Source organism: Chiloscyllium punctatum, chromosome 3, assembly GCF_047496795.1.
Source record: "Chiloscyllium punctatum isolate Juve2018m chromosome 3, sChiPun1.3, whole genome shotgun sequence".
NCBI classification, from domain to species: Eukaryota; Metazoa; Chordata; class Chondrichthyes; order Orectolobiformes; family Hemiscylliidae; genus Chiloscyllium; species Chiloscyllium punctatum.
This window is the reverse complement of record NC_092741.1, coordinates 95,598,005-95,612,079: the sequence shown is the minus strand read 5'-3', so window position 1 is coordinate 95,612,079 and position 14,075 is coordinate 95,598,005. Positions and strand designations below refer to the sequence as shown.

The following is a 14,075-nucleotide window of genomic DNA, read 5'->3' as shown; positions in this document are numbered from 1 at the left end:
TGTGGGAAAGTGTGAGGTTGCGCACTCTGGTATGAAGAAGAGACAGATTATTTTCTAAATGTTTGCGGTTACAAAGGCAATTGTAATGTCATCATTTGAGAGGTTGGAATACAGGTGTAGGGATGTACTGGTGAGGCTGTATAAGGCCTTTCTGAGACTGCAGTTGGAATATTGTGAGCATTTTTGGGGCCCTTATCTAAGGAAGGATATGCTGGCCTTGGAGGGGGTCAGAGGGTGATTCTGAAAGATGGGTGTTATATGCATTTGGAGAGGCAAGGAATGATTAGAGATAGTCAACATGGTTTTGTGTTAGGGAAATCATATCTTACGAACTTGATTGAGTTTATTGAGGAAGTACCCAAAGAGATTGAGGGCAGACTGGTAGATATTGTTACTTGGACTTGAGTAAAGCCTTTGACAAGGTTCCACATGGTAGACCAATTGGTAAAGTAAGATCACATTAGATTCAGGGATTCCTATTTGGATCCAAAATTAGATTAATGGCAGAAATCTGGGACAGTGGAGGGATGTTTTTCAGACTGATTTTCCACAGAGGTCTGTGCTGGGTCCACTTCTGATGGTCATTTATAAAATGATTTAGATGAGAATATAGAAGGCATAGTAAGTTTGCAGATTACACCAAAATTGGTGGTATGCTGGACAATGAAGGTTATCTGAGATTACAAAGCGATCTTGATTGATTATGTCAGTGGGCTAAGGAATGGCAGATGGAGTTTAATTTGAATGAACGTGAGGCAGTGCATTTTGGTGAAACGAACAAGGGCTAGACTGAAACTGTTAATGGAAGGGCCTTGGGTAGTGTTGTGTAACAGAGACCTGGGCGTTCAGGTTCATAATTCTTTGAAGTTTGCATCACATGTAGATGGGGTAGTTAAGAAGGTGTTTAGCGTGCTTGTCTTCGTTACTCAGACCTTTGAGAATAGGAATTATGAAGTCATATTGAAGTGAAGCCTCTTCTAGAGTATTGTGTCCAGTTCTGGTTGTCCTGTTGCAGGAAGGGTACCATCAAGCTGGAGAGGCTTCAGAAATGATTTACTGCGATGTTGCCAGGAATGGAGAGTTTGACTCAGAAGGAAAATGCTGGGACTTTTTTCATTGAAGTGTAAGAGGTTGAGGAGTTTCCTTATAAAGTTTTTGAGGAGCTTAGATAAGGTGAATGGCAGATGCCTTTTCCCTATGGTGGGGATTTCAAGACTAAGTGGCATATTTTTATGATGTGAGAAGAAGGATTTTAAAAAGAACATGAGGGGCAACTGTTTTTAGACTGAGTTCATGTGTGCAATGAACATTCAGAGGAAGTGGTGGATGGGGTACATGTACAACGTTTGAAAGACATTTGGATAAGTAAATGAATAAGAAAGGTTTGGATGATATCAGCCAAGGCTAGTCATGTGGGACCAGTTTAGTTTGGGATTATGGTTGGCATAGGCTGGTTGGACTGTAGGGTCTGTTTACATGCTTTATGACTGTATGTTTTCACCACACCGTATAGAGAGCAAGGTTAGCCTCAGAGTGAGAGAACAACCCTTTAGAACTGAGATGAGGAAGAAGCAGAGGGTGGTGAATCTGTGGACCTTCTCGCTACAGAAGGCTGTGGACGCCAAGCCACTGACTGTATTTAAAACAGAGATTGAAAGGTTCTTAATTGATAAGGGATCAAAGGTAACAAGAAGGTGAAGAATAGGTTCAGAAACATAATCTAACAAAATCAAATGGCAGAGCAGGTTTTGCTGTTATATATAATGGGCCTTTGATCTTATTACACAGTTCTGGAGCAGTGGAACATGAACCTGGTTCAGAGTAGGTCCTACTACTATGTTATAAGAGTCCTTATGAAAGTTCATTTTTAAATCAGCATGTTCAGAGATTTTATTATCCACCTCTGTAGCAGGTGACTGCTGAACCTGGGATTCCTTGCTCAACGAAAGAGATATTACCACTGTACCAAAAGAGCCCCTCTTAAAAAAAACTGTTAGAAAAAACACTACTTTTTCTGAATCAGAAAACTTTGGGTTTAGATTCCACACTAAAGTTTTAAACACAATATCTAGCCTGACATTTTAGTGTACCAGTGAATAGGAGTTGATTTTGGAGATACTGACTTTTAGAGGAGATCTCACATGGCGATAAAGCATCCTTTGGCATTATTCAGAGCAGTATGGGAGAGCTTTGGTAGCCTGAGCAATATATATCTCTCATTAAGCTCTACAAAATCAAAATTTGATTGATGGGATATTACAGTGAGTAAATTGACTATCATGTTTTCCCATATACAACAATAATTATGCCCCTGACTTTAAAAGGTATGGTACTTTTATTTTATGGTACCTTTGAACATCAAAACACTTTTCTGTAATAAACTTTTATGTTACATTAATAAAACCATACTGACAGTCTCTTGGTGAATATGTTCAGTGACCAACCACAGCAGTAAACAACAGCAAAAATCAAACTATGGTCCCATGCTGGATCCTAAATTGTCCAGTATTACTATCAGCTGGGATCACAACAGTGGAAATACATCTAGATCAGATATGATTATCAAATTGTACCTTTTTTTATTGCAGTAGTCTAAATACTGTAAAAACAAGAGACATCTTTCAGTTGACTGATTTTATTTTGCTTTGATTTTCCATTGTATTGGTTCATAGATGTAGTCATTCCATTTTTTGGAATGTAATTATAATTGAGGACATGGAGTTTTAGTGAGTCTTATTTCCATAAGTCGTCTGAATCTTGCCCAAATATGGTAATTCCACGACCAAACTAGTATAGAAGATTCAAGAAGCAAGGAATGATTAGGGATAGTCAGTGTGATTTTGTGTGAGGGAAATCATGTTTCACAGGCTTGATTGTTTGAGTTTTTTGAGGAAGTAACCAAAAAGATTGTTGAGATCAGAACGGTAGACATTGTTTATTTGGACTTTAGTAAAGCCTTTGACAAGGTTCCATATGGTAGATTAATTAGTAAAGTTACATCAAATAGGATTCAGGGTGAGCTTCCCAATTGGATACAAAATTGCCTTCATGGCAGGAGACAGGGAATGGTGGTGGAGGGCTTTTTTCGGACCGAAGGCTTGTTACTAGTGATGTTCCGCAGGGATATATGCTGGGTCTGCTTTTGTTTGTCATTTATATAAATGATTTAGATGAGAAACAGAAGGCATGATTAGTAAATTTGCGAATGACACCAAAATTGATGGAATAGTAGACAGTGAAGAAGGTTATCTAAGATTTCAAAGAGATCTTGATCAATTGGATTAACGGTCTGATGAGTGGCAGAAGAAGTTTAATTTGGCTAAATGTGAGGGATTAACTAACAAGGGCAGGACTTATACAATTTAAAAGTAAGGTATTGGGTAGTGTTGTATAACAGAGAGACCTAGGAGTTTAGGTACATAATGTTTTGAAATTTGCATCACCGGATAGACATGGTGGTTAAGAAGGCATTTAACACGCTTACCTCCATTGCTCAGACTTTTGAGAATAGGAGTTAGGATGTTATGTTGAGGTTAAAGGACTTCGGTGAGGCCTCTTCTGGAACACTTTGTCTAGTTCTGTTTGCCTTGTTATAGAAAGAATATTATAAAGCTGGAGAGGGTTCAAAAAAGATTTACCAGGATATTGCCAGGAATGGAGAGTTTGATTTACAGGGAGATGGAGTCACAGAGATGAACAGCACAAAAACAGATCCTTTGGTCCAATTGTCCATGTTGATCAGATATCCTTAATTAATCTAGTCCCATTTGCCAGCACTTGGCCCATTTCCCCCTCAACCCTTCCTATTCATATACCCATCCAAATGCCTTTTAAATGTTGTAACTGTACCAACCTCCACCACTTCCACTGGAAGTTCATTCTATATGTGCATCATCCTCTGCTTGAAAAGGTTGCCTCTTAGGTCCCTTTTAAATCTTTCCCCAATCACCTTAAACCTGTGCCCTCTAACTTTGGACTCACCTATCCTGGGGAATAGACCTTAACTTTTCACCCTTTTCCATGTCTGTCATGATTTTATAAACCTCTGTGAAGTCACCCCTCAGCTTCAGATGCTTCTGGGAAGATAGTCCCAGTCTATTCAGCCTCCCCCTGTAGCCCAAACCTTCCAAGTCTGGCAAAAGCTTTGTAAATCTTTTCTGAACCCTTTCAAGTTTAACAGTATATTTCCTGGAGCAGGGAGATCAGAATTGAATACCCTATTCCAAAAGTGGTCTAACCAATGTCCTGTGCAGCCGCAACATGATCTCTCAACTTAATTCACAGACCGTTAAAGGAAAGTGTACCAAACACCACCTTCACTATCCTTTCTACCTGCAACTCCACTTTCAAGGAACTATGAACCTGAACTCCAAGGTCTGTGTTCAGCAACACTCCCCAGGACCTTACCATTAAGTGTATAAGTCCTGCCCTGATTTGCTCTAGCAAAGTGTAGCACCTCACATTTATCCAGATTATACGTCATCTGCCATTTCTTGGTCCATCCGTCCACCTGATCAAGGTCCTATTGTACATCGAATCAAACTTCTTCAGTGTTCACTACACCACCAATTTTGGTGTCATCTGTAAATTTTATAACCATACCTCCCATATTCACATTCAAATCATATATATAAATGATAAAAAGCAGTGGACCCAGCACCGAGGTCTGTGGCACACCAATGGTCACAGGCCTCCAGTCCAAAAAGCAACCCACCTCCACCACCCTGTCTCCTACCTTCTGGCCAATTTTATATCAAAGTGGCTAATTCTTCTGTACTCCATGCCATCTAACCTTGTTAACCAAATAGGCTGGACTTTTTTTCACTAGAGCATAGGAGATTTTTTAAATCATGAGAAGTATAGATAAGGTGATTGACAGGTATTGTTTCCCTAGGGTGGGAGATGTCAAAACTAGGGGGCATATGTTTAAGATAAGGAAAAATATTTTTGAGAAGATGAGAGACATTTTTTTACACAGAATGAACTTCCATAAGAAGTCAGGGATGGGCAGGACTGACAGCTTAATGTTCCAGGATACAAATGTGACAGGAAGGATAGAAAGGGAGGCAAGAGAGGAAGGGGAGTGGCATTTTTGAAAAGGGATAACATTACAGCTGTGCTGAGGGAGAATGTTCCCAGAAATAATTTGGGTTCCCAGGAAGTTATTTGGGTGGAACTGAGAAATAAGAAAGGGATGATCACCTTATTGGGATTGTATTATAGACCCCCCTAATAGTCAGAGGGAAGTTGAGAAACAAACTTGTAAGGAGATCTCAGTTATCTGTAAGAATAATAGGGTAGTTATGGTAGGGGATTTTAACTTTCTAAACATCGACTGGGACTGCCATAGTGTTAAAGGTTTAGATGGAGAGGAATTTCTTAAGTGCATCCAAGACAATTTTCTGATTCAGTATGTGGATGTACCTACGAGAGAAGGGGCAAAACCTGACCTGGTCTTGGGAATTAAGGCAGGGCAGGTGACTGAGGTGTCAGTGGGGGAGCACTTTGGGGCCAGTGACCATAAGTCTATTCATTTTAAAATAGTGATGTAAAAGGATAGACCAGATCTAAAAGTTGAAGTTCTAAATCGGAAAAAGGCCAATTTTTACGGTGTTAGGCAAGAACTTTTGAAAGCTGATTGGAGGCAGATGTTCGCAGGTAAAGGGACGGCTGAAAAATGGGAAGCCTTCAGATATGAGATAACACGAATCCAGAGAAAGTATATTCCTATCGGGATGAAAGGGAAGGCTGGTAGCTATAGGGAATGCTGGATGACTAAAGAAATTAAGGGTTTGGTTAAGGAAAAGAAGGAAGCATATGTCAGGTATAGACAGGAAAGATCGAGCGAATCCTTACAAGAGTATAAAGAAAGTAGGAGTATACTTAAGAGGGAAATTAGTAGGGCAAAAAGAGGACATGAGATAGCTTTGTCAGATAGAATTAAGGAGAATCCAAAGGGTTTTTACAAATATATTAAGGACAAAAGGGTAACTAGGGAGAGAAAAGGGCCCCTCAAAGATCAGCAAGGCGGCCTTTGTGTGGAGCCGCAGAAAATGGGGGAGATACTAAATGAATATTTTCCATCAGTATTTACTGTGGAAAAGAATATTGAAGATATAGACTGTAGGGAAATAGACGATGACCTCTTGCAAAATGTCTAGATTACAGAGGAGGAAGTGCTGGATGCCTTGAAATGGTTAAAGGTGGATAAATGGATAAAGGTGGATGGATCAGGTGTACCCGAGAACTCTGTGGGAAGCCAGAGAAGTGATTGCTGGGCCTCTTGCTGAGATATTTGTATCATCGACAGTCACAGGTGAGGTGCCGGAAAACTGGAGGTTGGCAAACGTGGTGCCACTGTTTAAGAAGGGCAGTAAAGACAAGCCAGGGAACTATAGACCGGTGAGCTTGACCTCAGTGGTGGGCAAGTTGTTGGAGGGACAGAATGTACATGTATTTGGAAAGGCAAGGACTGATTCAGGAGAGTCAATATGGCTTTGTGCATGGGAAATCATGTCTCACAAACTTGATTGAGTTTTTTGAAGTAACAAAGAAGATTGATGAGGGCAGAGCAGTAGATGTGATCTATATGGACTTCATTAAGGCTTTCGACAAGGTTCCCCATGGGACACTGATAAGCAAGGTTTTGATCTCATTGAATACAGGGAGAACTAGCCATTTGGATACAGAACTGGCTCAAAGGCAGAAGACAGAGGGTGGTGGTGGAGGGTTGTTTTTCAGACTGGAGGTCTGTGACCAGTGGAGTGCCACAAGAATCGGTGCTGGGCCCTCTACTTTTTGTCATTTACATAAATGATTTGGATGCGAGCATAAGAGGTACAGTTAGTAAGTTTGCAGATGACACCAAAATTGGAGGTGTGGTGTATAGCGAAGAGGGCTACCTCAGATTACAACAGGGTCTGGACCAAATGGGCCAATGGGCTGAGAAGTGGCAGATGGAGTTTAATTCAGATAAATGTGAGGTGCTGCATTTTGGGAAAGTAAATCTTAGCAGGACATATACGCTTAATGGTAAGGTCCTTGGGAGTGTTGCTAAACAAAGAGACCTTGGAGTGCAGGTTCATAGCTCCTTGAAAGTGGAGTCGCAGGTAGATAGGATAGTGAAGGCGGCATTTGGTATGCTTTCCTTTATTGGTCAGAGTATTGAGTACAGGAGTTTGGAGGTCATGTTGCGGCTGTACAGGAGATTGGTTAGGCCACTGTTGGAATATTGCATGCAATTCTGGTCTCCTTCTTCTCGGAAAGATATTGTGAAACTTGAAAGGGTTCCAAAAAGATTCATAAGGATGTTGCCAGGGTTGGAGGATTTGAACTCTAGGGAGAGGTTGAACAGGCTGGGGCTGTTTTCCCTGGAGCGTCAGAGGCTGAGGGGTGACCTTATAGAGGTTTACAAAATTATGAGGGGCATGGATAGGCTAAATAGGCAAAGTCTTTTCCCTGGGGTTGGGGAGTCCAGAACTAGAGGGCATAGGTGTAGGGTGAGAGGGGAAAGATATAAAATAGACCTAAGGGGCAACCCTTTCACGCAGAGGGTGGTACATGTATGGAATGAGCTGCCAGAGGAGGTGGTGGAGGCTAGTACAATTGCAACATTTAAGAGGCATTTGGATGGGTATATGAATAGAATGGGTTTGGACGGATATGGGCCGGGTGCTAGCAGCTGAGACTAGATTGGGTTGGGATATCTGGTTGGCATGGACGGGTTGGACCGAAGGGTCTCTTTCCATGCTGGACATCTCTATGACTCTATGCCCCTATGGTTGGTGTGGATAAATGTACAGCATTTGAAAGACATTCTGATAAGAAGATGAATAAGAAAGGTTTGAAAGGATTGGCCTAAGGACCGGCAGGTGGAACTAGCTTGGTTTGAGATTATGGTTGGCATGGACTGGTTGGACCAATGATCTGTTTCCGTGCTGTATGACTCTATAAGAGCAGGCATTTAGTTGGCAGATGATCAAACCAGGGATCAATTAGGTTTTGCTCCAGTCAAATATGTGGTAGGTTGAATGTGTAATTAGACAAAATGTGTAGGAGGAATAAAATTGCTTTCAAAACCCTCTTCAGTTCCTCATCTGATTTTATCTTTTCATTTGTAGTTCAGTATAGCAGTGATGGTGGTTAAATATTTTGTGAATAAACAGCCTATAGTTTTTAAATATTTGGATTTTCTTTTTGCAGGATAAAGCAGATAAGGAATCCTTGGGAGTTAGTGCTCTTTGTCAGCCCTTGTTTGATACGGAAGAATGCTTTATCAAGGTAATGTTAATTTTTATCAGTTATGAATAGGAAAACATAAATCAGGAAAGTACTATTAAAATTTTCCATTATTACCACGTTGCTATTCTATATTGCTGTCCCGATTTCCCTAGTTATATATTCCCTCATCACATCAACTGTATGTAGACAGCTCCTCAGAGTCGCACTTGCTTTCTCCTATGCATACTGTTTCCGCTGCCTAACTGTCCTTTGTGAAATGCTAAAAATCACACAACGCCAGGTTATAGTCCAACAGGGTTATTTGGAAGCACTAGCTTTCAGACTGCTGCTTTGTGTAATTTGTGAAATGTTTTATTTATAGCTCTAAGACTTGGAGCACTGGTACCAATATTGGGATAGGACAGTACACCTTTGTGTTTGTCTTCACAGAGTTATGCTGCATCTGGAATCCTAGCGGAATGGATAAATCAGGCCATAGGAAGGATTTTAAAGATACAGGAGGGGACTTGAAGTGACTAGATAAAAAACAGTGTAAAACCTGATTTCTGTTCCTAACCTGAAGTAACAATAACCTGGTAAAACAAAGACAGAATAGAAATATATACAGATACCTCACTGAAAGTTGGAGATAACTGAGGTCATTGCATTCCCTACTTTGGGATCCTCAGAAAGAACATGGAAAGTGAGAAAGGAGTAACATTGATAAAAGGCACAATTACAACAGTAGAAATGTGTTTAGTAATGGTAACCAGACAATAGAAACACTAGATAGAACTGAGAAACACAAAAGATACAAGATTTTGATAGGAAATTGAAAAGATGTAGATGCTGGGTTAATTGATGTTATCTACTATCAATTGATATTTGTTAGCTAAGAGTTTCAAGGAAAATTGATCAAAGGTAGGTGAAGGGTGTTGAGTTGCAAATCAGCTATGATCTTAGTGAATAATGGTTATAAACTCAATCTGCTGTTCCTATGATAATTCAATCTAACAGGATGATGAACCAGGTATAATCTTTTGTTGCCTGTTATAAAATTCACATCCAAATACGTTCCATATTTTCCTACCTGTACAAATGTAATGCTGTAAATTCTAAGCAGCAACTTGCTATTTTATTTTTATTCAGCATTTTTTCTCTGATTTTAATTAGGAATTGGATGAATATACAGCCTATAAGGATTTGCTAAACTTGAGAAAAAAAGAAATACTGTACAAAAAATGGAATGATTACGTTTATGAACCAATCCAGTGGAAAGTCAAGGCAAAATTAAATCAGTCAATTGAAAGAAGACGACCTTCAGTTTTACAGTATTTAGACTACTGCAATAAAAAGGTACAAATTGGCAGCCATATCTGATCTAGATCTATTTCTACTGTTGTGATCCCAGCCAATAATACTGGGCAATTTAGGGACCAGCATGGGACCATAATTTGATTTTTGCTGTTCATTCACTGTGATGGAATCATAGAATCCCTACAGCATAGAAGCAGGCCATCGGCTCGTTGAGTCCACACCGGCCTTCCGAAGAGCATCCCACCCAGATCCACTCCCAACCCTATCCGTGAAACCCTGCATTCCTCATGGTTAATCTGCACGTCACTGGACACTATGGGCAATTTAGCATGGCCAAGCTGCCTAACCTGCTAAGAGACATGAGGGGTAACCTTTTCACGCAGAGGGTGGTACGTGTATGGAATGAGCTGCCTGAGGAAGTGGTGGAGGCTAATACAATTTCAACATTTAAAAGGCATCTGGATGGGTATATGAATAGGAAGGGTTTAAAGCGATATGGGCCGGGTGCTGGCAGGTAGGAATAATTGGGTTGGGCTATCTGGTCGGCATGGACGGGTTGGACCGAAAGGTCTGTTTCCATGCTGTACATCTCTATGACTCTGCCCACTCATCTCAGCCTGGATTCACAGCTCACGGTCCAGCAAATCCACAACCTTGTGCAGAGATCCCTCTAGGGCCTCAGACTCCCCCCCCCCCCCCCCCCCCCCAGCTCTGTAACCTCCTCCTAACGTGATAGCCTCTAAGATCTCTGTGCTTCTCCAATTCTGTCCCCTTGCACATATCTGATTTACATGGTTAATCACCGAAAATATCAAAGAGATTGCCAGTGTGCTTTAAACAAAAGGACATAGAAGTTTGTTGCAAAAAGAAAAACAACTAACCATACAACATTATTCAAAACAATTTTGAGAGTTATCAGAAATGTCAAAGCTAAAGATGCAAAGCTTTTACCCTCCATACCAATCTTCTAGATATTCAAACTTAATGGAGGATCATGACTCCAATTTAAAGTTCTTTGTTCAGTTGATGTGCCTGTAATTGAGCGAAAATGAGGACAGCAGATTCTGGAGATCAGAGTCTAGATAAGAGTGGTGCTGGAAAAGTACAGCAGGTCAGGCAGCATCCAAGGAGCAGGAAAATCGATGTTATGCGCAAAAGCCCTTCATCAGGAATGGGCAGAAGCCCTTCCTGATGGGTTTTGAAAGGCTTTTGTCCATTCCTGATGAAGGGCTTTTGCCCAAAACGTCGGTTTTCTTGCTTCTCGGATGCTGCTGTGCTTTTCCAGCACCACTCTAATCTAGACTCTATGTCTGATTTATTCTTGCCCACTTCTAACATTTTCGAAGCAACTATGTGGGTGTTCCAAACCCTCAGCAATCAACAGTTCTGGTGTTTTCCTCTGGTGTTTTACAGCATTTTCTTTCCCTAGCCCTGACTGTTTTGGTGATTGCTAGCTAACAATCTTTGTGCTGTAACTGAACCTGACCATCTGGATAGTTCTGTCTTTCTGTAATACTGGACAACAGCTCTATTTTACTATACCCTTTTATCCCCAATATACTGAACTGTTCACCTCGATCTCTACAACAAGGCTGTAATCCTCATTAAAAATGCATTTATCAATAAACTAATGGCACCCTCTCACCACTGTCACAATAAATCTAAAATCAAAGTAAAAATATGTCTCCCCTTAATGCAGACAATATATAAATACAAAACCAACTTGGGTAAAAGTGGTCTTTCCACCTAAACCTAAGTTTCCAAGTAGTAGTAATATAACATGAACCTTCATGCTATAATGTAGCTTTCATATGCATAACTGTTAAACTGTCTTTTAATAGGAGCCTGTATTTTTGGAAGAATATAACTCAGATGATTTTAATCCATTTGTCAGCCATCTGTGCAAACCTCATACATTTAAGGTATTGTTTTGTGATTTTTTACAGCATTTAGTTCTTGAAGAAACAGTTGTATCACAATTTATGTTTATTGCTTGTATAACATGAAGCTGCATTATATAAGTATACTTACAGTCTATTTCAGAAAGCAACCTATTCACTTCAGTGGCATATCTTAATTTGTAATCTTAAGATTATACTGTTGACAGTTTGGTTTGCTAAACTTGCTTTTCAATGGTGTATAGCATGATTTCCCAAGACTATCCAAAGAATATCTGCAGTTGTACAAAATATGGATTCAATGTTATATTCTTAGGTATACCGCAAAAACCATTGATCACTATAATTTACATGAGCATAGAACAGTACAGTGCAGTACAGGCCCTTTGGCCCTCTATGTTGTGCTGACCGTTTTCCTACTCTAAGATCAAACTAACCTTCATAGCATATATTTTAGTATAATCCATGTGCCTATCCAAGGGTCACTTAAGTGTCCCTAATGTATCTGACTCTACTATGGATGAATTCCATGCATCCATCACTCTCTGTCACTTTAAAATGATGCCCCCTCGTGATAGCCATTTCCGCCCTGCAGAAAAGCTGTCTGGCTATCCACTCTATCTATGCCTCTCATCATCTTGTACACATCTATTAAGTCATCTCTCATCTATCTTCACTCCAATGAGAAAATCCCAGTTCCCTCAGCCTTTCTTCACAAGACATGCCCTCCAGTCCAGGCAGCATCCTGTAAGTCTCCTCAGCACTCTCTCTAAAGTTTCCTGTAATGAGGCAACCAGAACTGAACACAATATTCCAAATGTGGTCTAAGCAGGATTCTATAGAGCTGCAGCACATCTTTGCGGCCCTTAAAATCAATCCCCCCTGCTAATTAAAGCCAATACACCATACGCCTTCTTAACAACCCTGTCAACTTGGGTGGCAGCTTTGCGGGATCTATGGACATGGACCCCAAGTTCCCTCTGTTCCTTCACACTACCAAGAATCCTGCCTTTAACCCTTTATCTGCATTCAAATTCGACCTTGCAAAATGAATCACTTCACACTTTTCCAGGCTGAACTCCATCTGCCATTTCTCAGCCCACCTCTGCATCATGTTAATATCCCGTTGCAAACTACAACAGCCCTCCACAATTTCACCAACCTTAATGTCATCACCAAGCTTACTAACCCACCTTCCACTTCCTCATCCAAGTCATTTTTAAAAATCACAAAGAGCAGAGGTCCTAGAACCGATCCTAATGGAACATTAGTGGTAACCAAGCTCCAGGCTGATTACCTTCCATCTACTACCATTCTCTGTCTTCTGTGGGCCAGCCACTTCTGTATCCAGACAACCAGATTTCCCTGTAGCCCATGCCTTCTTACTTTCTGAATGAACCCACCATGGGAATCCTTATCAAATGTCTTGCTAACATCCATGTACATCGCATCCATTGCTCTTCATGAATGTGTTTGTCACATCCTCAAATAATTCAATAAGGTTTCCTGTCCCTCACAAAGCCATGTTGTCTATTTCTGATCAAGGTATACTTTTTCAAATAATCATAAATCCTGCCTCGCAGAATCCTCTCCAATAATTTGCCAATCACTAACATAGGAGTGACTGGTCTATAATTCCCTTTCTTGAACATTTGCCACCCTCCAATCATCTGGTACTACTCCAGTGGACAGTGAGGGTGAAAAGATTATCGCAGCAATCTCTTTCCTTGCTTCCTGTAGTCACCTTGGGTATATCTCGCCTGGCCTGGGTGACTTATCTATCCTCACCTTTTTTAAAATCCTCTTCTTTAACATCAGCCTGTTCGAGCATATCAGCCTGTTTCACGTTGTCCTCACAAACCACAATGTCTCTTTTGCTAGTGAATACTGAAGTAAAGTATTTATTAAGGACCTCCTGTACCTCCTCTGACTCAAGGCACAAGTTCCCTCCACTATCCCTGATTGGCAATACCCTCACTCTGCAGAACACCTTGGGGTTTTCCTGAATCCTACCCACCAAGGCTTTTTCATGCCCCCTTCTTGCTCTTCCAAATCATTCTTCTGTTCCTTCCTGGATACCTTGTAACCCTCTGGAGCCCTGTCTGATCCTTGTTTCTTCAACCTTAAGCAAGCTTCCTGCTTTCTCTTGACTAGATGTTCTACATCTCTTGTCATCCAGTGTTCCTCACTCTACCATCTCTTCTTTGCCTCAGTGGTACAAACGATTCCATGAATTTTTGTCATTTATATTAATGATTTGGATGTGAGCTTGAGAGGCATACAAAGTTAAAAATCACACAACACCAGGTTATATAGTCCAGCAGGTTTAATTGGAAGCACACTAGCTTTCAGAGCACCGCTCCTTCATCAGGTGGTTGTGGAGGACACAATTGTAAGGCGCAGAATTTATAGCAAAAATTTACAGTATGATGTAACTGAAATTATACATTGAAAAATACCTTGATTGTCTGTGGGGTCTTTCATCTGTTCACTTCTTTCATTTGTAAATCACAAAACCTTTTTTTAAAAGTTGCATTCTCAGGTTATCTGTAACAATTGGTGTTAGCTAGACAATATGTTGAAGGTGTTAGCCCCCTGTGTTCTCTGTCTATGAGGCATAGTTAGTAAGTTTGCAGATGA

The 14,075-nt window shown here is 40.6% G+C and overlaps 1 protein-coding gene across 4 annotated transcripts in view; it reads left to right on the top strand.

Annotated features, from left to right (window-relative positions):
* Positions 1 to 14,075, top strand: part of fam228a (family with sequence similarity 228 member A) — a 79,333-nt gene that overhangs the window by 25,956 nt on the left and 39,302 nt on the right. For all 4 annotated transcript variants that reach the window (XR_011954614.1, XM_072556845.1, XM_072556857.1 and 1 more), the window contains 3 exons: positions 8,203 to 8,280; positions 9,394 to 9,576; positions 11,379 to 11,459. Coding sequence is in view for 3 of the 4 variants with exons in the window: in XM_072556845.1 (XP_072412946.1) it covers positions 8,203 to 8,280; positions 9,394 to 9,576; positions 11,379 to 11,459 (342 nt within the window). In the remaining variant the exon portion in view is untranslated. The remainder of the gene's footprint in view (positions 1 to 8,202; positions 8,281 to 9,393; positions 9,577 to 11,378; positions 11,460 to 14,075) is intronic.